Here is a 24506-nt window from a genome sequence, read left to right as displayed (position 1 = left end):
CGTGCTGCACCACATCCGCGCCCTGGAGGGAGCGCCCACGGAGGGAAACGGGTGAGAGGGGAAAGGTTTAGTCTGACAGGCACGGGAGTCTATTTTGATGCAGTTTCTGGCGGATGTTTATGCTTCCTTCGGTACTATGTGATTTGGTCCTAAAATGCTTTCACTACTTCCTTCATGTTTAGTCTGACAGACGGGAAGTCAGAGTGATTCCTGGTGTGAGGAGGGTCTGCTGCGCCTTTGTTGGCTGGGGGATGTGAGGGCTGCGTGCAGGGAGCAGAGAGCAGCTTCTAGAAGCTCAAGGTGGCCCACACTGACAGCCAGCAAGGAAACGGGGACCCCAGGAGTAGGATCCCAGGGAATGGTCATTTTCAATGACCTGAAGAGCATGGGGGCTGGCTGTGCCCTGAGCGTCAGACGAGAGCCCACAGAGTCAGCTGGTGGCCTGGTGAGGCCGGAGCCCAGGAAGCAGCGAGCCCATGGGACTCCGATCACACATCGGGGAAATAATAAAGTTCATGTTTTAAGTCACCAAACTTGCAGTGATTTGTTTCAGCAACAATAGAAAATGGTTACAGGGACCTCATTCCCTCTATCCAAAAATATTAAACTTTGGGCAAAATAACACATGCGCGTTGATTTAAGAATGAACGTGTGAAAGGGATTTTGTACTGAAAATCAGCAAAGCTGCCCCTTCCCTTCTCTGCCCCAGTCACACTCGCCTCCCCCTGGTTCTGTCTTCTGACACCTCCATGGTCACACTGTATCCCTGCGCTGTCCCTCCACACTCAGGAACACCCGGACGCTGAGTGGATCCGTATTCGGGGTGGGCCTGACTGGTATGTGTGCCCTGAACGAATCCCTTTCTCTATTATATAATTTCCCTTGTTTGATAACTTGCATAACTTACTAGCCAAAGATGGTTAATTATTTCCAAATAGTCCATCAAGCCCCTCCTATAGCACATCCCTTATTCCAGAGCCCACCCCAAGCACCCTCCCACCTCACTCTCACTGCCCTCTCCGCCCCAGACCGGCAGCTGCAGGGCTGCTAACAGCTTCCTCCGGAGCCCTCCCTGGCCTCACGGGCTCCTGACTCTGGTTCCCTGTGTCCTCCTCATTCTTGGCTCTGCCATAATTTTTTTTTTTTTTGGGGGGGGGGGCGGGGGGTGAAACACATCTCCCAGGAACAGTTTTAATCTCTCAGAACAGAAAGTGAACCGCAGTGTCTACAGCTCACAGAGCTGAAGAGCAGCATAAGGGCGTTCTTTACTAACAGGACGTGCCAGAAAACAGGATCCGGAGGGGGTGGTGCGCGTAGGGCAGGGCAGGGAAGGGACGGCTTTCCTGATTTTCGGTATAATCCCTTGCACACAGTTTCCTTTCTAAATCAGTGCGCATTGTTATTCTGCCAGAAGTTTCATATTTTAGATAGAGGGCATCAGGTTTCTGTATCCGATTTCTGTTGTTGCTGAAACAAGTCACCACAAGCTGGGTGACTTAAAACAAGGTAATTGTACTTATTGTCTCCAGGCTGCGCGGACGCTCCGAGGTGCCCTCTGTGGCACTTGCCGGCACTGCGCCTGCCCGCGGCGCTGGGACACCCTGCGGCTCTCCTGGCTGCCTGGGGAGTGCTGCCCAGTGTCCTCTGCGTGCGTCTCAGTGGCACTGCCCGCCATCCTCTGCGGGTGGGAGGCACCGCTGTGCTGTCCTCGCACCTGGCACAGCTCCCGCAGCTCCGCTCCGCGTCAGGGGTGCCGGAGCTCTGCGCTCTGCCTCGATGTCCCTGATACAGGGTCCTCTGCTTTTGGAGTCACCGTTCCACAGACCCCAAGTTTTGAAAGAATTGCCCAGAGTCCTCCTGTCTGTCCCCTCTCCCTTCACGTCACTCGTCACTTTTCTCCGTCAGATGGAGCACCGCCCCTGAGTCTCCTGCACTTGGAAACATTGCTCCATTGTCCACGGCACTTGGATGTCACTGCCCAGTGTCATCTCCATTTCAAGTCCTTCTCCCGCTGTCCTCTGCGTTGGAAAGACCAGCTGGAGTGAGGCGGGGACCCTCCCAGCACTTTAGCCCATCCCCAAGAGCCCCAGCTGTCCCCCAGGGAACCACGCAGGCTGCCCAGACCTCCTCCACACATTTCAGGGGCAAGTGTTACCCCCAAAGCCCAGCAACCAACCAGAGGTTCCCCAAAGGTGCTCCTGGAGCACTGTGCCACCCAGGCTCCCCCTGCCCCTCTCCCTGGAGCAGCTGAAGGACCCAGCTGCCCTGCCCACACCCCCTTCTTACACACACACACACTCCCCAGCCCTGTATTGAGCTGGTCCCCAAAGCTGCCTGGTGCAGCATGTAGCTGGGGAAGGTGGGGTGGAGCTGGCAGCAGACAGCCCCTCGCCATGCCCCTACAGGAACTTTAGGCATGTGAGCTGGGGGTGCCTCTGCCCCCCAGGATAAGGCCGGGAGAAAGTAGCTATTTACGCTGCAGGTTGGGAACTTGCATCTGGGCAGGAAGACACAGTCTCCCGAGGGGATGAACAGTTTTGCCATTGCTCCCACTCCTTTCACGGGGAGGGTATGTGACTCAGAAGCCCCTCCCTCAGTGTATGGCGCTCTGCTGTTTTGGGGACACAGACTGCTGTGTAACTCACACCCCCACATTGTCCGGGGAAATGTCCACACTTCGTGTCTGTGACACCCGAGTTCCAGTTAGCAGCACGTGTGCACCGGATGCGCCTGCCACAGTGGCAGCTCGCCCTGGAGCGCCTTCTCTGGCGGAGGGGTGGGCAGCGCGCGCTGTGGGTCCCCCAGAGAGGACTGGGGCCCAGAAAAGCGGCCATCCGGTTCCTTCCTGTGTACAGCGTCCTGCCTGGGGGTGTGCCTGTGAGGGGCTGCTGCAGCGGGCAGTGGTGCCTGGGACCAAGGGTGTCAGGGGGGTCCCTATGTCCTCTCCCCTGTCGAGGGGGACTGCGACAACTCAGCCCTTTCCTCAGCCTGGGCGACACACACAAGAAAGGGAGATGCTGGAGTGGGGCCCCGGAGGGCTGGTCTGCGCGGCCCTCATCCCACAGAGGCTGTGAGCTGAGGCTGTGACGCTGAGGCTGGCGTGGGCGGCCAGGTCTGTGAAGGTGGAGGGGGGTGGGGAGAGGTGGGAGCAGGCAGGGCAGGTCTCTTGGCTGCTTCTTGGGTGTCTGGCCCCCAGAATGCAATGGGGTCTTTCCCTGAACCTCCTTCCCCCCTCCCGTGCCCTCCTCCTGGCCCTTGGTGGCTCCCAGCCTGGCACAGGTGCTCTGGCCCTGCCTCTTCTGCTCCTGCCGCCCCAGAGGGAGTAAACGCTTCGGAGCAGGGCCGGCCGAGCAGCACAGGGTGGCACTGGGCCTCTCCAGGGGGCACCTTCGACCTCTTGGGCCTCTCGCATTACCAAGGCTTCTTGGGTGTCTGGCCTCAATACTGACTCGTGCTAACTTGCTGTCAGCTAACCCATTCCCCTTTTGTTTCCACAAACGGTTACGCATCTAAGAATCCATCTGCCAACTGGCCACAATGCTTCCCCAGCTCCATTTCCTGCTGTGGGTTAGAAGCCCCCTTCCCGCGGGTGGAGATTCTTCCGAATCCTCGCTCTGTCATCAGGACCAGGCGCCTGAGCTCCGGAGTGGAGTTCGTGTGGTGGTGGTGACAGGAGGCAGATCCTGAGCCAGAGCAGGCAGCACGCCGCCCGAAACTCCCCCCTCTGGGCGGCACCCGGCCTCCCGGTCATGGCAGGGGCTCCTCTGCAGCCTCCACTGGAAGGGGCCGCGTGCCTACACCCTGTGTCCGCTCTGCACAGCCTCAAGGGGACGAGGCGGTCAGCTTTTCCAGCTGCCGTGGAAGAGGTGCGCAGGAGCAGGCTCGGGCTCAGACTGAGCTCCACCAGTGGTTCTGCTGGAGCCTGCAGAGGAGGGAAAGACGCATGGACTTCCAAAGAGCGGCCTCCCCTCACTCCTGAGACAGGAAGACGGGGCTCAGGCCGGTGCCCATAGGGCCAGCGGCTCATCTCAGCTGTGACTGCTTCCCTCTGACAACGGGCTCCTGAGGGGCAGAGCCTGCCCCCTGATGCTCACGGGCAGTAGCAGGTCCCCAGTGCCCAGGCTCTGAAACCAGACTTCTGCCTGCCTTCTCCCGGGGACCAGGCCACAAGTGTAGCAGGAGAGCGGGGAGCTGACCTGGAGAGGGGGGCTGGAGGAGGTCAGGGGGCTGGGGACCTGGGGGGCTGGGGGCGCCGTGATAGCAAAGAAGACGCTGTTTTCTCAGCTGACGCAGACACCGATGAGGCCAGGCAGAGGGTGCAGAACCTCCCCGGGGCCTGGGCTGCCAGGACCAAAGCCCCCACAGCAAGCTCTCGTGGAGGGCCTCCAGCACTGGCCGCTTCTTCCGGAAGCTCCCCCTGCCACCGAGAGCCTGTGCCCCTGGGCCCTGTCCCCCTCCCCCACTCTGACAGGGAGGCTGCCCCGTCCTCTAGGCGGTGCCCGGAGGCCCTTTGGGAGCCACGTCTGCAGTGGCCGCCGCAGGAACCTTCCAGCACGTGCCCAAACCCCCACGCGTGTCCTTCCTGCTTGGCAAGGTTCGGGAAGTCGGTGCCAGGCACAAGGTGCTCACCCTCCCTCACAGGCCCACCCAGCCCAAGCCCGCAGATTTCAGCCGGAGACACTCCCATCATTTCCAAACTCTGGTCTTGAGAACAGGTTTTATCTTCGAATGTTTTGAAATCCGCTTTCCGCAAGGCCAGGAGGACACTTATGAGCATGTCTGTGTCTGGGACTGTGCTGGGGCTGAGGTGGGTGATACGAGTCCCAACACGCGGGGAGGCAGACGCGTGCACAGGTAACGTCGGGCCTGCAGGGATCCCTCTCTGTGCTGGGAACGCCAGGGCCTCCAAGAGAAGCCGGCGCGGAGCCAAGGCTAAAGGATGGGCAGAAGTGGGGTAGAAGAGGCGTGGAGAACAAGGGGGCGGGACATCATGTGGGCAGGGAAGGGCAGAGAGGCGTGTACAGTGATAGTGAGCACTTCCGGAAGCTGCAGGGGGCTAAGAGCCCGCCCCCTCAGCCCAGCCCCTCCTCCCCAAGTGAGGGACCTGGCAGCACAGATGATGGCTTTCACTCACCCTGAGGCTGGTGTGGGGCGCTGAAGCACTGAAGGGCTTGACGCCAGGGAGTCACATAGTCTGACCTGCATTTTCCATGATGCGTTCTTTTTTTTTTTTTTTTTTTTTTTTTTTTTAAGAGTGGAAGGGAGGGGGGGAAGCCTCGAGAATGGGAGAGATACTCACTGGTTGCCTCATTCATTCACCCTGACTGGAGCCAGGGGATTGAGTCTGCAACCAATGTACATGCCCTTGACCTAGCATTGAACCTGTGACCCTTTTTGCAGAGGTCAGCACTCTAATCACTGTGCTTCCATGGTCCATTCTGGGGACCTGCTTAGAAGGTGGCACAGGAAGGGCACAGTTGATTGTCTGGATGCAAGAATGAGAGACAAGAAACCAGAGTTGGTTCTAGGCTCATGGGAGTGGAAATTCTCCAACATATTCTCTCCAAGGTAGCCCTTTATTCCCTTTCATGGACTTCTCACCTAAAACTTTCAGAATGACACTCATTGGGTGGTCTATGAGTTTTGGTGGGTTTTTGGAACAACTGTGACCAGCACTCTTTGAGTGCTATCTCCTGCTCAGAGGACTCCTTACACACCACCGCCCGCTGTGCTGGCCCAGCAGCCACGCTGGCACCAGGTAAGGCTGCCATAGAGGGCTGGACCGTGGCTGGGGGATGCTGCTCCAGTGGGGCCGTTGTTTTCTTTCTCCCAAGATTCAGAATGTGGCCTGCGGTGCTGCGGGCTATGCTGACCGCCTACCTGGGGGAACAGGTCCATTCTGATTGGCAGGACGGCCTGCTCTGCCTGTTGGACACAGAGGATCCCAGACAGTGTGTGCTGGGGGAGCCTTGGCCCAAGGACGGTCGGAGACAGAGCAGTGGCCACAGGATCTGGGCTCTATGCCCCCCAGGTCCAGTTCCAGCTCCCATACTTGCACTCCTCAAATGCCTCCTATCCCCTCTACAAATCCCCACTTCTCAGATCTCTCAGCGGCCTTAGCGGGTGTTTGCTTCTTGCCATCAAGTGTGTTCACTATGGCAGTGCCCTGCTCTAGCCTGAGCAGCCTGTGAATGCCCGCTCTGGCCTAGGTGGCCTGTGAATGCCTGCTCTCACCTCGGACGGAGGTCTGATGACCTGGTCTTTGTCCCCTTGTGTTGGTTTACGACCTGCTCCCAGGGCACAGGTGGACACCTGAGGCAGCAAAAAGAGGGACCAGCCCTCTGGCCTGCTGTTTTCTGAGCACAGCTAGACAGTTCCTCTTCCTGTTCCCAGAGGGTGGCCACAATGGCTGTCCTCCCAACTGCTTTCTGGAGGGTGGAGTCCCTCCCCTTGTCCAGGTCTCCACTCCACACTCTCCTCCCCTAACTCAGGGCTGTAGGGTTTAGGGACCATGGAACTGAGAATGTGTGAGCCAGGGGGTGGGAAAGTGGCCTCAGGAAATGTTCCCAAGGTAACCATGGTTAGCTGATCCCAGGTCAATCAAAGAATGTCTAGGGCAGAAGGCCCCAGGGAGTAGAAGAGGAAAAGACCTGCGCATGCCCGCATGCCCAGAAAGGCATGAAGAAAAGGAGGCAGAACAGCACCAAACTTGGAGCCTGCCGGCTGCAGGGGCTGCTGCCAGGGAGCCCAGCCCCCACACAGCCCATTTGCTCGTCCTCCAAAGAGGAGCAGTTCCATTTCCCGCTCTGTCCAGGGCCCATGCGGGCCCCTGAGCCTGCCTGCTCTTCCAGGTGGGATTGTGGGAGGGGAGGAGTCAGGCTGGCCAGCCAGTCTGATGACAGATTGCTCCATCAAGATTCTGCTTGGAGCCTGGCCCCATGGCTCCATCCCACACACCAAAAAAGGTTGCAGATTCATCCCTGGTCCGGGTGAATGAAGGAGGCAACTGATTGGTATTTCCCTCTTTCTCCCCCTGCCCTCCTCTCTCTGCCCACCCTCATGTGAGGATTAAAAGAGAGAATTACTTGGGAAGGACAGGCCTGGTGTGGCCACTGGCTATGGAAGATCCCTTTTTCCTGCTTCACTTTGTCCACGGCCAACAGGCAGACTCAGTGTCTTCGCCAACCCTCTGCCCTCAGCTAAGAAAAAGGCTGGTCCACGTCTTTTCTTGGAGAAATTCTGTCTTTGAGTTAATGGAATACTATGCCGCTACATAAAAAGAAGGAACTTTTACCATTTGCCACAGCATGGATGGAACTGGAGAGCATTATGCTAAGTGAAATAAGCCAGTTGGAGAAAGATAAATATCACATGATCTCACTCATATAATCAACATAATTTGATGAACAAGAATAGATCCAAAGACAAATGGTAGGAAAGGGGGTGGCTAGAGAGCAACCAAAGGACTTGTATGCCTGGATATTAGCATAACCAATGGACACAGGCACGGGGCAGTGGGGGCTTGCCCGGGGTGGGAAGGGCTGGGGACTGGGGGGAGGTGTGTATCAATTGGAGAAAAAGGAGACTTAGGTAAAACTTCAGACAATAAAAAAAAATAACAGAAAAAAGAAGAAGAAGAGAGGAAGGGTGAGGGACTGGGCCAAGGCTGCTTATGACCCCAAGCCCCAAGGGATTCTAGTGCTCCCCAGGAAGCGGGGACATAACTGCACTGCCCCCGCCGCGCCCAACTCAGAAAATACCAAAAAAAGCCAGATCATGGCTGCTAATTGCTCCATAAGCGGATGGGATTCAGCTGGGAAAGGGGTGTTTCCATCCTGCTGGTGGCTGAACTGAAGTCAGAAAGCCGTCACCAGGTAAGTAACTGTTTAACAGCTTCAACTGGAGGAGGAGAGGAAGAGGAGGGGCAGGCGGGGAAGAGCAGCCCTTCCTGATGGCAGCCTGGGGGCAGGGCGCCCCAGCACAGGCGCTGCGCTCAGGCGAGTCAGATTGGAAGGTGGGAGTTGGGCACAGCCTGCATTTATGTGGCAGTGCCAGGGCAGAGTGGGCAGGGGCCTCCCGTCACATACTTGCCTTGGGCCTCCAGGGGCAATGTTGCCCCCCCCACACACACACCCTGAACCGAGGAGCCAGGACGCCCCCAGCCGGTTCCTCAGTGATCCTCATCTCTGAGTCACCCTTTGATGAGGCCCGTTTCCTGTGTGCACCCGGTTATTAACAGGACTTTTCCTTCCTCCACTGTGCCTCTTGTCCCCCGGCTCTAAGGAAACCATGGGGCAGCGAGGGGAAGGGTAAGGATGCTGCTGCCCATTTGGCCCTGACTCAGATTTAAGGGCTCCTGCCTCCCTGAGCAACTCACTCACCCCGAAAACCAGGGCAGCAGCCCCTCCCGCCGGACTCCCATGGAAACTCACAAACTCCTATCACTTCTTTGGACACAAACAGCACATGCGTCCGGCAAAGGCACTGGGCAGCAGAGATGAGCAGAAGAGGATAAAGGTCACCTGTGATTTTAGCCGGCTTTACCCAAAGCGCCCGGTTGCATGTTACGTGATCACCATTTGCTCCCTTTAGTGCCCCGGGAGTAGCTTCCAGGTCAAAGAGCCATTTCCACTGCGGTGTCTCTAATGACTGCCGGGGTGTCATGTGAGGTGCTCATTTGACCGATTCCCCCATCGGGTGGCCTCGGGTGGGCTTGGTGTGATGGAAAATTCGCCAGGATCATCCCTGTCCGCTTGGCCCATTTCCCCGGGACCTGCCCGGCTACAGGCAGCGTCTCGGGGTCAGGCACACAGAGGCCTGTGCAGACGCTTCGCAGGCATAGCCTGGATCAGTTCTCTCAGCTGCGATTGGAAGGGGCACTCCTGGCCCACCTTGGCAGGGATCTGCCCACCCAAAGGCCTGTGCCTGCCTGAGTGGCTCGCTGAGAGCCACTCCGGTCAAAGCCTGGTGGCCTCTCTGCTCCAGATGGGCCTGCTGTGGGCGAGAGGACCGCGGCCCCAGAAGGAGCTGGGAGAGAGCCTGGCTCCTAGGCTCCTAGGTGGCAAGGCTGCTCTTGCCACCCTGCGCCAGGGCTTCCCTGGGTGGCTGTTTGCCCAGCCCCCAGTCTGGGCTGCTGGGCTGAGCACAGAATATATTGGAAATTGGGCCACCCTAGCCAATCCGGAGCTACTGAGTGCGTCTCTAACCGGCTCCGAGGCAGCCCTCCCAGGAGGACTGGGGAGGGGCTGGAGCGCCCAGGCTCCCAAACCCCAGGTGCTGAGGGCGGTGCTAACAGGCCCTGCCCCCCACACCAGGCCTCCGCCCTGGCCTTCCAGCGCTCTGGGCCAGCGCCCAGGTACTCTGGAGCCCAAACCCGTCAGGCCAGTTTTGGGATCTGAAGGACGGAGGCTTGTGAAGGATGCACGGTCGGCCCTGGGCGCCTCCCGCTCTCTCTGCCCACACCCGCCTGCCCTGAGCTGCAGGCTACCTCATGGCGCCTCTTCTGGGCCTGGGCCTGGGCCTGGGCCTGATGCTGGCCCTGAGCCTGCCGGGGGCGCGGGCCCTGGACTGTGAGTCCCTTGGCCCGGCTCCGCGCCTGACCTTCACGCGGGCAGCCAGGGACCGGTGGCTGGCCCCTCGTGTGCGGGCTCCAGGGCCCCTGGACCATCTCTACGGCACCGTGCGTCGCTTTCTCTCCACCGTGCAGCTCAACCCCTTCCCTGCCGGTGAGTGTGCGCTCCCCAGGCGGGCCACGGGCGGGGCTGGGTCCTGGCCAGCACCCTGTCCCCTTCCATCGTGGAGCAGGGTTTTTGGAGGGTGGGATCCCCAGCATTCCCACCTCCATCTTCCTGCCCAGGGGCATCACCTGGAGACCCTTCCAGGACCTTCCTGTGTGACCTCGGGTGAGCCCTTTTCCTCTCTGAGCCTCAGTCTCTGACCGAATATAGAGGTTACATTAGAAGCTCCCGAAGAGCTGGCTAAGGTTCCCTCCCTCGGGGGCTAGTGGTGCTAGGGGCTGGGAGGGGCAGGAGGGGCTGCAGGGCCCTCTCAGCCTGCCCCCTGCCTCTCCAGGGGAGGAGCTGCTAGGCCAGGCTCTTCTCCACTCTTAACCAGGCCCATGGCTTGGCTTCCTGCTGCAGGGCCAGCCTGCAGGGTCCAGGAGGAGGGGCTGGCCAGGCCTTCCCCCAGCCCCTCCGTCCGAGGCCTGGGCATGATGGCCAGGGGCTGTGGTGACACTGCCTTTTCCCAGGTGCCTTGGTGGTGGGAGGAGACCCTTCAGCGAGCCCGTCTCTCCTGGTGTGGGGTGGGAACAGGGCAGAGCAGTCGCTGCCCCAAGCCCCCAGCTTGACTTTTTCCATAGAGCTGGTGCGGGACTTGCTGAACGAGCCGGCCTCCGTGAAGGTGGATGAGGTGAGGCTGGGCAGGGTGGAGAGGGAGTTCCGGCTGAGCCTGGACTGAAAGGGAAGGCCCCCTCAGCTCAGCCCGCCTTGCTGGCTGTCCCCCAGGGTGGGTCTTGGGCATCCCTTCCTTTCTTTCACGAGCCCTGCAGTCAGTCAGCAGACCTGATTTCAAACCACAGCTATGCCCTTAACTGGGGTTTGCAGTGAACCCCCACCTCCCTGGAGGGCAATGTCCTCAGTGGTAAACAACAATAAGGACACGTGCGACTTGCACAGGTTCAAGGACATCCGTGAAATGTGCCCTCTGTGGGCATCCGCCCTCCTGGTTGCCCCGGGGTGTCCTGCAGGGCAGGCTGGTCCGTGGGGTCAGAACAGCCTTGTCGCCGCCCCGCAGGTGGTGCGGTACGAGGCTGGCTACGTGGTGTGCGCCGTCATCGCGGGCCTCTACCTCCTGGCGGTGCCCACCGCCGGGCTCTGTTTCTGTTGCTGCCGTGGCCACCAGCGCTGCGGGGGCCCAGGGAAGACGGAGTACAAGGAGATGGCCTGTGAGCGCGGCACCCTCATGACCTTCCTGCTGCTGACCACCCTCGTGCTGCTGTGAGGGGTGCCCGGCTCGGGCGGGAGGGCGGGCCCAGGCCCAGGTGCCCAAGGACATCCAGCGAGTTCCTTCCTCCGCCCCATCCCACAGGATTGGCGTTGTCTGTGCCTTTGTCACCAACCAGCGAGTGCATGAGCACGTGGGCCCCAGTGTCGAGGCCGTGCCCGAGACGCTGCTCAGCCTCCGGGGCCTGGTCTCTGATGTCCCCCAGGTGAGCACCGGGAACCGCTCACCCACATGAGCACCAGGCCTAGGCAGGTCAGAGCAGAGTGGGTCTTGCAAATTAGCCCAAAGGGGGCCCCTTCCAACATGTACTTGGCTGCCCCCTGCTGGACAGTCACTGTACTACACAAATGCACCCCTGAGTCACGGGAAGGAAGGGCTGGGAAAGGATGGAGGGGGCGCTGTCAGGTGACCACCTGTGTTGCCTAGGAGCTGCAGGCTGTGGTACAGCAGTTCTCCGTGCCCCAGAACCGCGTCTTGAAGGACCTGGATGGTGAGGATTAGCGCTGGCTGGCAGCTGGGCCAGCCCCTGGGGCCCGCTGCCCCGGTCTGTCTTGAGAGGCCCTCTCATCCCCTCATCCTGGGCTCCCCCTGGGAACACCCTCACAGAGGGGGGGATTGGGCCCAGCTGGGCAGCCAGGCTGCTGCAGAACCTGGGGAGGCTGGATGGACCTGCCTGGAGGGCTCCTCAGACCAGCCCTCAGACTGCCCTGTGCTCTTCAGGTGTTGCCGTGAGCATCGGGAGCGCGATCCACACCCAGCTCAGGAGCGCGGTGTATGAGACGCTGGCCTCACTGCTCAGCCTGGGCCGGGGTGAGTGGACCAGTGTCCTGGGTGGTGTTTCCAGAGGCCGGGCCCCACCCTTACTCGCCCTGGATTTCTTTAGCTGCCTTAGCTAAGCCCCACCCTTGGCTTTGTCCTAGGATCTCCTTGGGCACCCTTGCCTGAATGCGCCCTGGGGCCATTTCCCTTATAACTGTTGAGGTTAGAGGTCAATGTTGGCAGCTCCCTTTGGCTGGATGGGGACAAGGGGGAGGAGGGGAGATGTTTTGCTTCCCTCCAGGCCTCTGAGGATGCAGGCAGCAGTGGGGGGACTGCTCAGTCAAGATTCGGGGTGTCTCTCAGCCCTGCAGGTCTCAGTGGACCACCTCCGAGCCCTGAATGCCACCCTCCTGGAGCTGCGGGAGGGGCAGCAGGACCTGCATCAGGCTGTTTTGACGCACCGAGAGCGCCTCCGCGACCTGCTGCAGGAGCCCGGCTGCCAGGGCTGCCAGGAGACCCTGAGCCAGGCCCATGGCCTGGAGCTGGGAGCTGACTTCAGCCAGGTGCAGGCCGGACAGCGGCTGTTAGAGGGAGGAGGGCTGACCCCGGAGCCGCCCTGGGTCCCCTGTTTCCCGAGGCGGACCCTCACGCTTCTCCACCCTCCAGGGCAATGCTGGTCATCCTGGCAGAGGGGCAGCAGCTTTCCTACGGCACAGAGTGTGCCGTCAGCTCCTTGAGGTGTCACTGCTGCCCAGGACAGAGGGCTGTGCTGGTCCGGGCATTTTACACACAAGGACACTGAGGCTTCAGTGGCCTCTGCCCTCACCCTCCCTCAGGATCCCTTTCAGGCCTTTGTCATTACCCCCTCTCCCCCCCAATCTCAGGTGCCCCATGTGGACGATGTCCTCCATCGCCTGGAGGGGGTCCCGGAGGCCAACTTCTCCAGCATGGTCCAGGAGGTGAGTGTCTACCCTGCTACCTGGCCTCTCCCCCACCTGGCAGAGAACTCACAGTGAGGAGCCTCAGTTTCCCCCTTTTGGGTGCTTGCCCAGTTGAACCTAAGACTTGGGTCAAAGCAGGGCCTCACCGTCACATGGTACCCAGGGCTGGAATCTCCCAATAGATGCCAGTTCTTGAGCGCACATGGTGTGGTGGGGGAGGCAGGCCCAGAACTCAGAAGCAAGAGCTAGGACCTTCAGGGTGTGGGGGCTGGGCAGCCAGGGAGGGAGCCTGCAGCTGAGCCCCGATGGCAGGCAGGATCTCCAGGGTGCACATGGCTGTGGGGGACCCCACAGCATGAGTCAGCACCTGTGACCCAGGCCTGGACCACTGAGTTGAGGAGACGGTGAGGCTGTGTGAGGTGGCTGCTGCAGCAGAGGGTTCCAGGAGGGAGGAGTGGGGGCTGAGGCTGCGAGAGGGGTTAGAATGGACTCTAGGGAAATACACATAGCAGGCCTGCGCAGGATGGATGGAACACACAGGAGTCTACTGCAATAGTCTAGGCACGAGGGCTGGGGGTCAAAGGGAGGGCCATCGAGGAGCTCTGGGGAGTTGAGTCAGGCTGGGCCCAGGGAGGGGAAAGAAGCCATGGACCGAGAGAACCAAGGGAAGGCTGCTTCCCGATTTCCAGAGTTGGGAGCACAAAGTGGGATCCCCTCCCGCTGGGCCTGGTGGTGTGGAGGTCCCCACGCGGGGATCCCCAGGTACAGAGCGGGAGGCACAGCTGCCTTTTGCTCTGGCAGGAGAACAGCACCTTTAACGCCCTCCCACTCCTGGCTCCCTTGCAGTTGGCCGATGTGGTCAAAGGTAAGGCCCTGCCCAGGGGCCAGGCTGGCTGCCCAGCATGCCACCCCACTCCACCCCTAACGACAGGCTTGCTGACTGAGGAGTGGGGCCGTGGGTGGAGGCTGATGGCTGTTCCTGGGCTGGGCCTGGAGAGTGGGCCCTCTCTGTGGGTCCCAGGTGATCTTCCTGCCCACCCTTCTCCCTGGGCCCCTGGGCGCCTTCCCCAACCCATTAGCCCCTGCTGCTTTGGGCAGAGCTGAAGAAGGCAGTGGCGCAGCAGCCTAGAGGGCTGAAGACACTGGCCAAAGCATTCCCAAACTGGGAGGCGGCCTCTCGCTGGAGCCAGGCACTGGAGAAGGTGGAAAACAGTAGCCGCCCCTACCTGAAGGAGGTGCAGAGATACGAGAAATACAGGTGCTCCGGACCCATGGGGGTGGGGGTGGAGTTGCCAGCTTCTTAGTCACCTGGACCCCATTACAGTCCCCATCAACTCCTTGCTGTCCTAAGCCTCTGCCTCCTTTTAAGCCAAGATCCTTTACTCCTTGGGCCCTTGAGATCTGAGCCTGTAGACCCTGTAGAAGCGGGGGTTGTGGTGGGGGGTGGGTGTCAGGAAGTATACAAATCTACACTCTGAGTCCCCAGCCTTGGGGTTAGTGGCCCCGCCCAGCCACTAGGTCCTATGCTAGCCTATCCCTTCTCAGTGACACCCGCTTCTTCTCTGTGGCAGGTGGATTGTGGGCTACATCCTGTGCTCTGTGGTCCTGCTTGTGGTGGTCTGTAACCTCGTGGGCCTCAACCTGGGCATCTGGGGGCTGTCTGCCCAGCGGGACCGCAGCCACTTGGAGGCCAAGGGCAGGGCTGGAGCCCGCATCCTCATGATGTAAGAAGGGTGTGGAGAGGGTAGGGTCTCTCCCATCAGGCTAACCAGGTTCCCCTGTGCCCACTGACACTCCTGTCCTGGGCACTGAGAGACTGACTTGCTGGGTGGTCATGGCACATCAGGAACCCATCTGAGCCCCATAACAACACAGAAACATTTCCACCTCCACACCAGTTGCAATGATAGTAACCAAAGGGCACTCCCGTTGAGCCCAGACAGAGCCTGGGATCTTTCTTCACCCCGCCTCCAGGCAGCACCACCAATAGCAGGTGGCCCCAGAGGGAGAATCTATTTGCTCTGGACTAGATGGTCTCTAAGGCCAGGGCTGCCATTCAGTTGTGCAGGCTGCTCACTGCATTGGGGTACCTGGCCACAGGGGTGGGTGGGGGCTGAAATCCAGCCCACGTTTTACTCTCTAAGCTCAGGCCCGACATGGGGCTGTGCCTACCTCCCAAAAAAGCCCTACAGGTCAGCTGCACGGGTCCTGCTCAGACCCTCTAAGTTGCACCTGCTGGTGGGTCATGGCTGGCTGTGCCAGGTGGCCCTGTTGAGGGCTGAGCTCTGGAGCTGGTCACCTCTATGCGCCCTGGGCCCAGGGGGCAGCAGTCCTGTCTCTTTGAGCAAAACAGTTACCCTTTCCTCTAGGCTGCCAGGGCCCAGCGACATTGAGGATGGGGGTGGACGGGGTGGGGACAGTCAGCGTTTCTAACTCCGGGCCAAGGTGGCAGTCCTCTGAGTTTTTCTCCCCAAAGGGCTCTGCCCTGGAGCCAAAATTGCTGACCACGCTGGCCTGGGATGTGGGTGGGGATAGAGGGTCTCTCTCGCCTCAACCCCCACCCTTCTGCCTTCTCCAGTGGGGCCAGCCTCAGCTTCCTCTTCGCTGCACCCCTCATCCTCCTCGTCTTCTCCACCTTCCTGGTGGGCGGCAACATGCAGACGCTGGTGTGTCGGAGCTGGCAGAGCGGGGAGCTCTACGAGGTGGGTGGAAGGAGATATGAGCAGAGAAAGAGGGTGGAAGGAAGTGGGGGCCTGAGAAGACAAGAGGGAGAGGAAGGGGCAATGATGAAGGCCCAAGAAAGACAGAAAACCACCAATAGGTGAGGAGTGGGAGCGAGAGCCCGTGAGTGCCTGGGCTGATGCCCAGCCCCAGGGCGGGGACTCCCAGACCTCAGCCCTCTTTCTCCTAACTCTGCGAACTGGGGGTCCTGGTTCCTCAGTGCTTCTCGCAGGTACTCCCAGATTCTCTGTTGCAGACCAGCTACCTCCCTTAAGATTTGTGGGAAGGGTCCCTGCTGGGTGTTAGGACCCAGGGAGATGCGAGTTGGAGGCAGGTTTGGGCTGGAGTCAAAGGGGTATGTTGTCTGCTAAGCCAGGATATCATGGGATGGGCCCTTGGCCGGGACAACCTTGCCCCTGCCCACTCCAGGCTCATTTCTCTCTGACCCACCTCCAGTTTGTTGACACACCGGGGAACTTGCCCTCGTCCATGAACTTGTCCCACCTTCTTGGTCTAAAGAAGAACATCAGTATCCTCCTGGCCTATCAGTGAGTAGGAAGCCTGGGCTGGTACAGGGTGTGAGGAGGAGCTGAGGTGAGTGTCCCATTAGGGTGACGTCAGTCCCCTGGCTATCCCCTCATCTTTGACACCTATTGTCCCCCCCTCCGCCCCTCCCTAGGCAGTGCAGGGAAGGGGCTCCACTCTGGAGGGTCTTGCAGCTCAATGACTCCTATGACCTGGAGACGTACCTGGATCTGAGCCAGGTGAGGGAACAGAGACTGTGGGGACTTTCCTACAGATCCCCTCCTCCGGTCTTGCCTCTGTGGTGGGACCATCTCCTTGAACCTAAGATGTCTGCAAGAGCAATTGAGGTTCCTCAGGTCCAGAGGCCCTGATGGCAGCTCGAGGCCTGGCCAAGGGCTAGAGCCCGGAGGTTTCTGGGATGTGCAGGTTGGCGAGTGAGTGCCTGGGGCGGAGCCAGCTCTGAGTATTGTGCTCCAGGAAAACTGGACACAGCTGAGGTGGCAGCAGGAAAGGCTGGTGACAGTGAGTAGGAGGCTGAGGGTGTGTTCTGCCTGGAACAGGCATTGGTTGGTATGCTGCGGTTGGGAGGGGGTGATGGTGAAAATGATGGTAATGAAGTTGGGTACCACTAGGGATGGCCCCTTGCTGAGCTTACGCTGTCAGTCGGTGGCAAGATTCAATCCCTTAGCCGTTGGACTTTGCCAGAGCTTGGTGCATAGAACGGGGGAAAAGGATCCATGCCCATAGGAAACAGTTCTGGGACACAGGAGGAAGATCTACTGCATGAGAGCTGCTTGGAGAATGGGGTTCTCCTGAGGGTGTATGTCCTCTCCTTTCCTCTCTCCACCCCTAAGGGAGGTGAGGGAGAGTTGTTTGACTCCTAGGCCCCCCAGGAAGCTTTTCCCAGGCATGTCCTGAGAACCCCCCACCCCTGCCCCGAGCACAGTGACTCCTGATTCTCCATCCAGAAAACCTTCCAACTCCTCTTGAACCCACTGCTCATTCTCAGCCCCCAGGGCAGCATATACCTGAGTCCTGCCAGCCAGCATAGCCACATGGTCCAGTGACAGTCCCAACTCCATCCTATAAGTGGGGGCCTTAGCTTTCTCTAACCAGACAAGATGCCCACAGAGCACTGGGTTCTCAGTCACAACAGACACTGCCTGTGGAGGAAGGCTGGCCAGGGAGGGCTTCAGCAGGGGCCTGGGCAGAGGGGCCCTGCTCTGCTGGCTGAGAGTCATGGCTCTTGTGGGGAGGGGTCTCAGCCGGACGTGGGAGGGGAGGGTCTAGCTCACAGAAGAGTCTGACATTAGGGACTCAGGTTCAGAGGGACTGGGCAGTCCTTGGGGCCCTCCGGCAACATCAAATGTGGCCTTAAGAGTGTTTGTGCTCCAGGAGCTGGTGAGGCAGAGATAAGTGTGATAAGCTGTTCTTCCCAGGGCTCTGGCTGCCTTCAGACATCTCCTTACCTGCCTGTCACCAAGCCTCTGAGGAAGAATTAGGCCTTTCTCCCTGAGGGAGGCAGGGTGGTGGGCAGGAGGGGACCAGAGCTGGGCTCCATTCTCTCACCTGCTGTGAAACCTCGGGCAGCTGAGTGCCCCTCTCTGGACTTAGTCTCTCACCCGTTAAACATGGCTGAATGACACACCCTTTAAATCTCCTCCAGCAATGGCTGGGAAATGCTGAGTGTTCCTTCTTAAACTGTGATCTGTCTTAAGTGATTGTGTTCATTCATTAAGTCACTCAGTCATCCATCCAACCATCCATTCATCCATCCATCCATCCATCCATCCATCCATCCATCCACTTTTATGTATTCAACACACTTGAACCCCTGCTCTGGCCTCCGAGGGTTTGGTTCAGAATGGGCAGAGGAGGCATTGCTCTCACAGAGCTGATGGCAACGGCAAGTGCCCTGATAGACAGTGTCACAGGGACAGGCGCTCCGAAGCCCCTGACACGTGGTGATGTGACAGGTGGGCTGGGGAAGCTATTGTATTTTACCCTGGATGCCACAGGGAAGGTCTGTGTTGTTGTCTAATAGCCAGACAGGTGCTTGAGGCGGGCTGGGTATTGGTGGGGATGAGTTGGAGGGAGAGGGTGGGTAAGAAGCAGAGGTCTCTGGGGGAGTCTGTCTGGGGCTGGGAGGATCCAGCATGGAAGCCCTGGTGACCTCCCATCTAGGACAGCAGTTCTGGGGCCCTGGCTTAGGGCCTGGACATGTCCCTACCCCCTCCCCTCTCTCCCAGTACTCGGCCAAGCTGGAGCAGGAGTTGCAGAACTTCAAAGTGGATATGGAGAGTCTGGACCTGCTGAGCCCAACTGGCCTCCGGGACCTGAGGGCCCTGCAGAGCAGTGGGCTTAGTGACATCCACTACCCTGGCTTCCTCACCCAGGTCAGCCATGGGCCCCTCAGGCCAGACCTCTGCAGAACAGAGGGGCCCAAGGAGGAGCTGGAGGGGTGCATCGCGCCCTGACCCAGCCCTTCATCTTTTCTCAAGTCCCCATGTCCCTGGGTGGGGGTGGGAGGGTTGTCCCCAGACCATGTGGATCCAGACCATGTGCCCCAGGCCTGTCCTGGTGTCCCCATCCTCCTGGGCTGGAATGAATGTCCCCACAACCCCAGGGCATGCTGCTGTCCGTGGTTCTGAATCCTATGTTGAGGCAAATGATAGTGAGAAGTCTCCTCTTCCTTGGGGTACACCAGAGGGCGCCTCACTTTTTTTCTTCTATCTGAATAGAAAATGGTGTATGTCAGTCACAGGTTCAGTCAGACCTGCTGATGTGTCCTTACTGACATACTTGGTGTGCAGTACTTTTGTAAAGACTGGAAATTTGGGGGAGAGGGGAACCAGGGTTCATCCCCTCCTGGCCCCTCCATCTGCCCCTAGATCGAGAAGCCTGTGGTGAACACCAGTGTGGAAAAGCTGGCCCACGATCTAGAAGGACTGTCCCACTCTCAGGTGAGAAAGGAAGAGGGACCCCACTAGGCAGGCAGGAGTCGGGGAGAGGCCTGTGCCATGAGAGGGGGTGAAAGTGGTTGGGCTGGGGATGGGGTTAGGGCAAAGGCAGGGGATTGAGGCTTCCACCAGTGAGACTCCGCATCCCCGGCAGCGCTGAAGGGGTTTGCAGCATCAGATCTGACTCAAGTTCAGCCACCAATTGGCTGTGTGGCCTTGGGCAAGTCACTTACCTTCCCTGGGCCTTATTTATTCCATCTGTGAGGTCAGACGGACTGACTGGTCTGGCATCACACCCTGGGGCAAGTGTTTCTAAGTGCTCAGTGCTGTGGGGCCCCTGGGACAGGTGGAGAGGACAGTGCGATGGAGCAGATATCATGACAGTTGCCCCTCAGGGGTTTCAGCTCTGCTGGGAAAATAGCACTTTGTATTTGGAAATATTTAGAGTTTAAAAGTTACTTTCCGGATAGGTTATAGGCCCCACCCAGCAGATGCCACTCAGACAGGTTCTGTGGCAGACTTAGATGCCCAGCAAGCTAGCAGTAGGCCTTGAACTTGAGCTTAGGCCTCTAAACCCAGATCCGGCCCAGGAGTTCAAGGAGGCCTTAGTGTTTCACCTGAGCCTGGCATGCACACCCCTCAGCATGTTGGCTGAACAGTTTGGTAAAGGATATGCTGGCAAGGGCTGCTCAGTCCTGGGCGGAGGCCATTCTGTCCCTGTCTCCCCTCAGGGCAATTCTGTGCTGGGGAAGCAACTGCAGGACGAGGCCCAAGGGCTCAGAACCCTCTACCAGGAGAAGGTCCTCCCCCAGCAGAGCCTTGTGGTAAGTCTGGAGGCCCAGGGAGCTTGGGGCCTGTGGGAGAGGGGAGGCAGGCAGGGAGCATGAACGGGGAGACAGGCACCAGATCCTGCTCTTGCCCTGACCAGCCCCCATCTCTCCTCCACAGGCCAAGCTCAACATCAGTGTCATGGCTCTGGCATTCTCAGCACCAAACCTCCAGGTGGCTCTGGAGATGGGAGGGTGGGGTGGAGCAGGTGGGCAGCAGAGGGAGGGAGGAAGAGGCCCAGCTGACTTGGGACCTCACCGGCTCTGCCCAGTCCCATGGGAGGTTGAGGGCTGGGTGGGAAGAACTAGGGTGGGTGAGCAGATCCCTGAGGACCACGGTCTGGTCCTCTGTGACCTTGGGGTGGAACACCCTGGCCCAGGCCGACGTGCTGGGTACTCTCTGCTGAGTTCATGAGGCAGGCTGCTCCCTGACCGAGCAGCACACTAACTGAGCCTGTCCCCTCTCCCCAGCGGGAGACCTCAGGTGCCCTGGACAGGGTCACCCACCTGAAAGGAGAGCTGCCGGCCTGGGCCAGCCGTGTCCTGAGGAACGTGAGTGTGGGATGGCCGAGGGGTGGCGGCTGCCTCAGAGCCAGAGGAGGGTGGAGGGGCTGAGGCACACAGGACTCCCACTCGGCCTCTCCTCCAGCCCTGACCTGATGGGACCCCGCATGGGTACTGGGTGCTGGTTCCTGGGACTCCTGCCAGCCCAGGCTCCTCTCCTTCCTGCAGGAAAGCAAGTGCTTCCTGACCCGGGAGATGGGCTACTTTTCCCAGTACGTGGCCTGGGTGAGAGAGGAGGTGAGTGGGGCTCAGGCCCCTCCTGGCCTCAGAGCCACTGCCAATCACTCGCTTCCAGTGGTACCAGCCATTCACTCTGCTCCACCCTCTTCCACCCCAGAACCCCTTGGAGATTCCCTAGAGGTGCCTTGGAACCCAAACTCCCAAACCTGGCATCCATGCCCCTGCTCACCTAGGCAGCCCTTCTCTGAGGCCTGAGTGTGAGCGGGACAGGCCAAGGGTCCCAAACATGCTGTCCACACCCATCTGCATGTCCTTCCTCGTGCTGGTCCCTTGCCCATCCTGTCTGGTCCACCCCAGCCCTCAGGCCTGCCTCCTCCTGCAGGCCTCGCTGTCTCCAGGGAGACAGCAGGCAGAGTGCTGGGCACACACAGTGGGCGCTTAATGCAGGCCGGGGCATGATGGAAAGGGCAGGAGCAGAGCTGTGTGTCCTTACAACTCTGTGTTCCTGTGTCCATGTGTCTGTCCATGTGTCCCTGCGTCCCTGGTCTCCCCCATGTGTCCTGGATCTGTCTGTGTCTGCTAACCTCTGTCTGACTCTGGGTCTGCATGTACCTGCCTCCTGTGGATGCCACAGGTGACTCAGCACATCGCCACCTGCCAGCCCCTCTCTGGAGCCCTGGACAATGGCCGAGTGATCCTGTGTGACATGATGGCTGACCCCTGGGTGAGTGCCGGGACGGTCCTATGGGCTCATGGACATTAAGGGTCCCTGGGAGGGTGCATGAGCAGGGCCTGAGGCAGGGCAGGGTCCCTGCCCCAGGCCTGCACTCAGCTCTGGGAGCACTGCCTCCTGCCCCTCACTGAGGCGGCGGGGGCCTGTGGTACCCAGCTGTCCCGCCCCGGAGAGCTAACCCCACACCCTCTGCTCCAGAACGCCTTCTGGTTCTGCCTGGCATGGTGCACCTTCTTCCTGGTCCCCAGCATCATCTTCGCTATCAAGACCTCCAAATACTTCCATCCCATCTGGAAACGCCTCAGGTGAGGGGCTGCCAGGCCTGTGGAGGCAACAGGGGCCCACACCCCTCCTGAGACCCCCCGCCAGGCCGAGGAGGAGCATGCTATCCCCAAGGAGCCACACTGAGGAGCCACCCTTGCTCCTTGCTCCAGCGCACCCAGCAGGCATTGCTGCTCAGACTCCACCCCCTCCCCTCCCCTGGAGAGCATCTGAGGCGGGAAAATCAGGGCTCTGGGCTTGTTCCCATTGGGCTGGGTTGTGCGGGGTCCCTCATTCTCTCTGATGCCACAGCTCCAGCAGCTCTGAGGAGACTCAGCTCTTCCACATCCCCCGGGTCACCTCCCTGAAGCTGTAGGACCCCTTGGGTGAGTCACCCCATTAATTCCTTGGTGCCAAGGCAGAGGTTTGGGGGAAGGAAGGGGAGGAGCTGGGGCCCTGAAGCCTTGCCCTGGGTGCATGGACCACCGTCCTTCTCCTGTCCTGAAGCCAGGTTTTCTCTACAACTGGGGCCTCCAGGGGGGTGGCAGGTTCTGGGACTTGGTGGGGTCTGAGTGTGGGGTCTGGTCCGCCCAGCAGTGGTACAGGCCCTGGCATGTACCCCATCCCTCTCACTCACCTCTTCATTCTGAATCCATGACAGGTGTGCTGGCTGCAAGGTGATGCCAGGCTGCCGCCTTCCACCTTGACTCGGCCTAGAGGATTCCATTGGATTCTGCCGCTCTTGCCCCCAGAGCCCAGGCCAGCGTCCAGGCCTGGACGGACCCCCACTTCCAGCTTCCTGACTCCATCTTGCCTGTTCCCTTTCCACCCCGTCTGCTCACGGCCCCCTTTATTCATTCTCGAAATTGCTGCTGAGCAACAGGGCCCATGGGTTCTTCCAGGCACCCCTCCTCCTCCTCCTTAGCATGTCAGCACTGAGCAGACCCTGTTCTCCCCCTATTGGAGCCCCTTTCTTAGCACCTTGGGTGGGACAGAGGCCCTGCCCACCCGCTCTGTCATCATCCACCCCTCTCCCTGCACATGCCCCACAACACTCCTCTCCCCTCCCCTCCCCTTTCCTCAGCGCCACTCTGTCCCCTCCTCAGTGACACGGTACATCCTCCCCCTAGGGAAGCTCACTCCCCTTTGTCCTTTCCTTAGCGTATCCCACCACCTTGCTGGTCCCCAGGGACCCCTCCTGCCTGACCAAACTAATCAGGTGAAGCCACTCAGCAGGCAAGGTGCCACCTGGCTGCCGCATGGCCTCTGAACCCACTACTGCCTGGAGACTTGTACCCTCCACAGCTCCAGCCTGATTTCCTGGCCCCCAGCCTGTGTGAAGCCAGAGCCCCCTGCCTGCATCCTTGTTTGGAAACAGTACTGTTCCAAGCAGCTCTCTGAGTATTTGTTTCTGGGAAAGGAACCTGGGACCTGGGACCTGGGCCAGAGCAGGGCCTGGCTCCCCAGGAAGTAGCTCTTTGACAGCCCCCCCCACCCCCCGCCAGCTTCCCCAGCCAGGACCTGGTGGCCACAACAGGGTTTTGCACTGTAGCCCCTTACTCCTGTGCATGTGGCCTGGGGTCCCCTCATCCAACCTGTGCTCTCTGCACGCCGAGCCCTGGGTTCCAGAAGAAGGGAAGAGGAAGCGGAGAGAGGAGCAGAGATAGGGTCCCTGATCAAGTCAAGTGCTCTCACTTCCTCAGCCATGGCTCTGGGCCCTGCACGCTAGGTCTCCTAGGATAGAGCCCTGTAAACAGTCGGTGTCTCATGAGTGTGGAGAGGAGAACCCAAGGCCTCCTCTGGCCACAGGCATCCGAGGATTCCCCCAGCAATCAGCAGGAGGGGAGGGGCCCACTCCAGGAGCAGGCAGACCCGGTCCATGTGCTCGTTCTAACGCTCGTTAGTGGGGGCACCTCAAACATGTTATATGAAGGTCCTGGGCCTCAGTTTCTTCATTTTTAAAATGGGAGCAGAGTCATTGCCTCCTCATAGGGCTGGGGAAAATGTGACAATGTGTGGAAAGCCATTGGCACAAAACACATGCTCAAATGCTGCAACGTTTCGCCATGACTGAATCAGGGACAGAGCAGGGTCTGGGCAGGAGTGCGGGAAGCGGGAGGTGGGCCCCTGTGCAAAAGCACTTTAAGATTGTGTTCTGCTGAGTTCCGGGAGTGTCTGTGTTTAATTGCATCTTACAAACCAACAACAAAGTTGCTATTAGGAAGTAGTATGGTGCATACACAATGTATTGTCACTGTTATAAGCACACTCACACAAACATCCCAGAATGTAGCACAATCGCCTCTTTTTGGCTTTTCTCAGAGAGTTTTTTTCTCTCTCATTTCTTATCTGTTGCCCTGAACAGGGGAAATGTAGCTCCTGTGTTTTAGGAATGAAATAGATGGGATAAAAAAAGAAACAAACTATTAAAAATAATTCCCAGCTCTCTATCAAAGTTGTCTATCTTATCTTTGATATATTTGAGCATATTGAGCATAGTTATTTTGAAGTTCAGGGCCACCAGACTAGGGGCCTGAATCCCTAACATGGGGCCTTCATGGGTCTGTTTCTAGTGTCTGTTGTTTCTCTTGTGTGCGTGTGTGTTTTTTTTCTTCTAGTTTTGTATTCTCTCCTTACATACTTGGTGATTTTTGGTTGAGTATCATATATTACATCTGAAACTTGTATAAGTAATTTGAGGTGTAGGACAAAGTTTTCTTCCCCCACTAGGGTTATGCTTACATCTGGCAGGTGGCCTGGGATCTAGCAAACCGGATGGCTTTCTACTTTCTGGGGCTGAAATGACTTGCACTCCCTTGGAGGGCTGACCCGTTTCCATTCGTATTGTGGGAGTGAAGCTCTCTGGAGTCCCAACCCAAGACATGCAAGGTTTGCCCGGCACCCCTTCTCATGGTGGGGCTTCTACCTCCTTCGCCCCAGAGGCTGCAAGGGTTGTTGGGATCCATGTGAGAGCTAGTCAGGGGATGGTAGACATGTGCCCAGCAACTACCAGGTTCTGAGGACCCCTGGG

At 59.1% G+C, this 24506-nt stretch overlaps 1 protein-coding gene across 1 annotated transcript; it reads left to right on the top strand.

Annotated features, from left to right (window-relative positions):
- Positions 1 to 9337: 9337 nt before the first annotated feature.
- Positions 9338 to 23930, top strand: PROM2 (prominin 2). Its single transcript, XM_036436086.2, has 24 exons — positions 9338 to 9725; positions 10361 to 10410; positions 10795 to 10997; positions 11089 to 11209; positions 11431 to 11494; positions 11725 to 11814; positions 12127 to 12326; positions 12648 to 12722; positions 13506 to 13569; positions 13803 to 13962; positions 14276 to 14428; positions 15283 to 15406; positions 15882 to 15973; positions 16105 to 16189; positions 18200 to 18346; positions 18842 to 18913; positions 19642 to 19734; positions 19859 to 19912; positions 20209 to 20289; positions 20470 to 20538; positions 21116 to 21205; positions 21413 to 21519; positions 21788 to 21861; positions 22137 to 23930. The coding sequence occupies exons 1-23, from the start codon at positions 9491 to 9493 to the stop codon at positions 21849 to 21851; spliced, it is 2493 nt and encodes an 830-aa protein (XP_036291979.1). The 5' UTR covers positions 9338 to 9490; the 3' UTR covers positions 21852 to 21861; positions 22137 to 23930.
- Positions 23931 to 24506: the final 576 nt, after the last annotated feature.

Source organism: Pipistrellus kuhlii, unplaced genomic scaffold (genome assembly GCF_014108245.1).
Source record: "Pipistrellus kuhlii isolate mPipKuh1 unplaced genomic scaffold, mPipKuh1.p scaffold_m20_p_13, whole genome shotgun sequence".
Classification (NCBI taxonomy): Eukaryota; Metazoa; Chordata; class Mammalia; order Chiroptera; family Vespertilionidae; genus Pipistrellus; species Pipistrellus kuhlii.
This window is presented reverse-complemented; position numbering and strand designations above follow the sequence as displayed.

Bases quoted from the DNA above. Each gene is read 5' to 3' on its own strand.
- PROM2 (XM_036436086.2), top strand. From the start codon at position 9,491: ATGGCGCCTCTTCTGGGCCTGGGCCTGGGCCTGGGCCTGATGCTGGCC. The intron at 9,726-10,360 runs GTGAGTGTGCGC...CTTTTTCCATAG, and splicing joins GCTCAACCCCTTCCCTGCCG to AGCTGGTGCGGGACTTGCTG. The intron at 11,210-11,430 runs GTGAGCACCGGG...TGTGTTGCCTAG, and splicing joins TGGTCTCTGATGTCCCCCAG to GAGCTGCAGGCTGTGGTACA.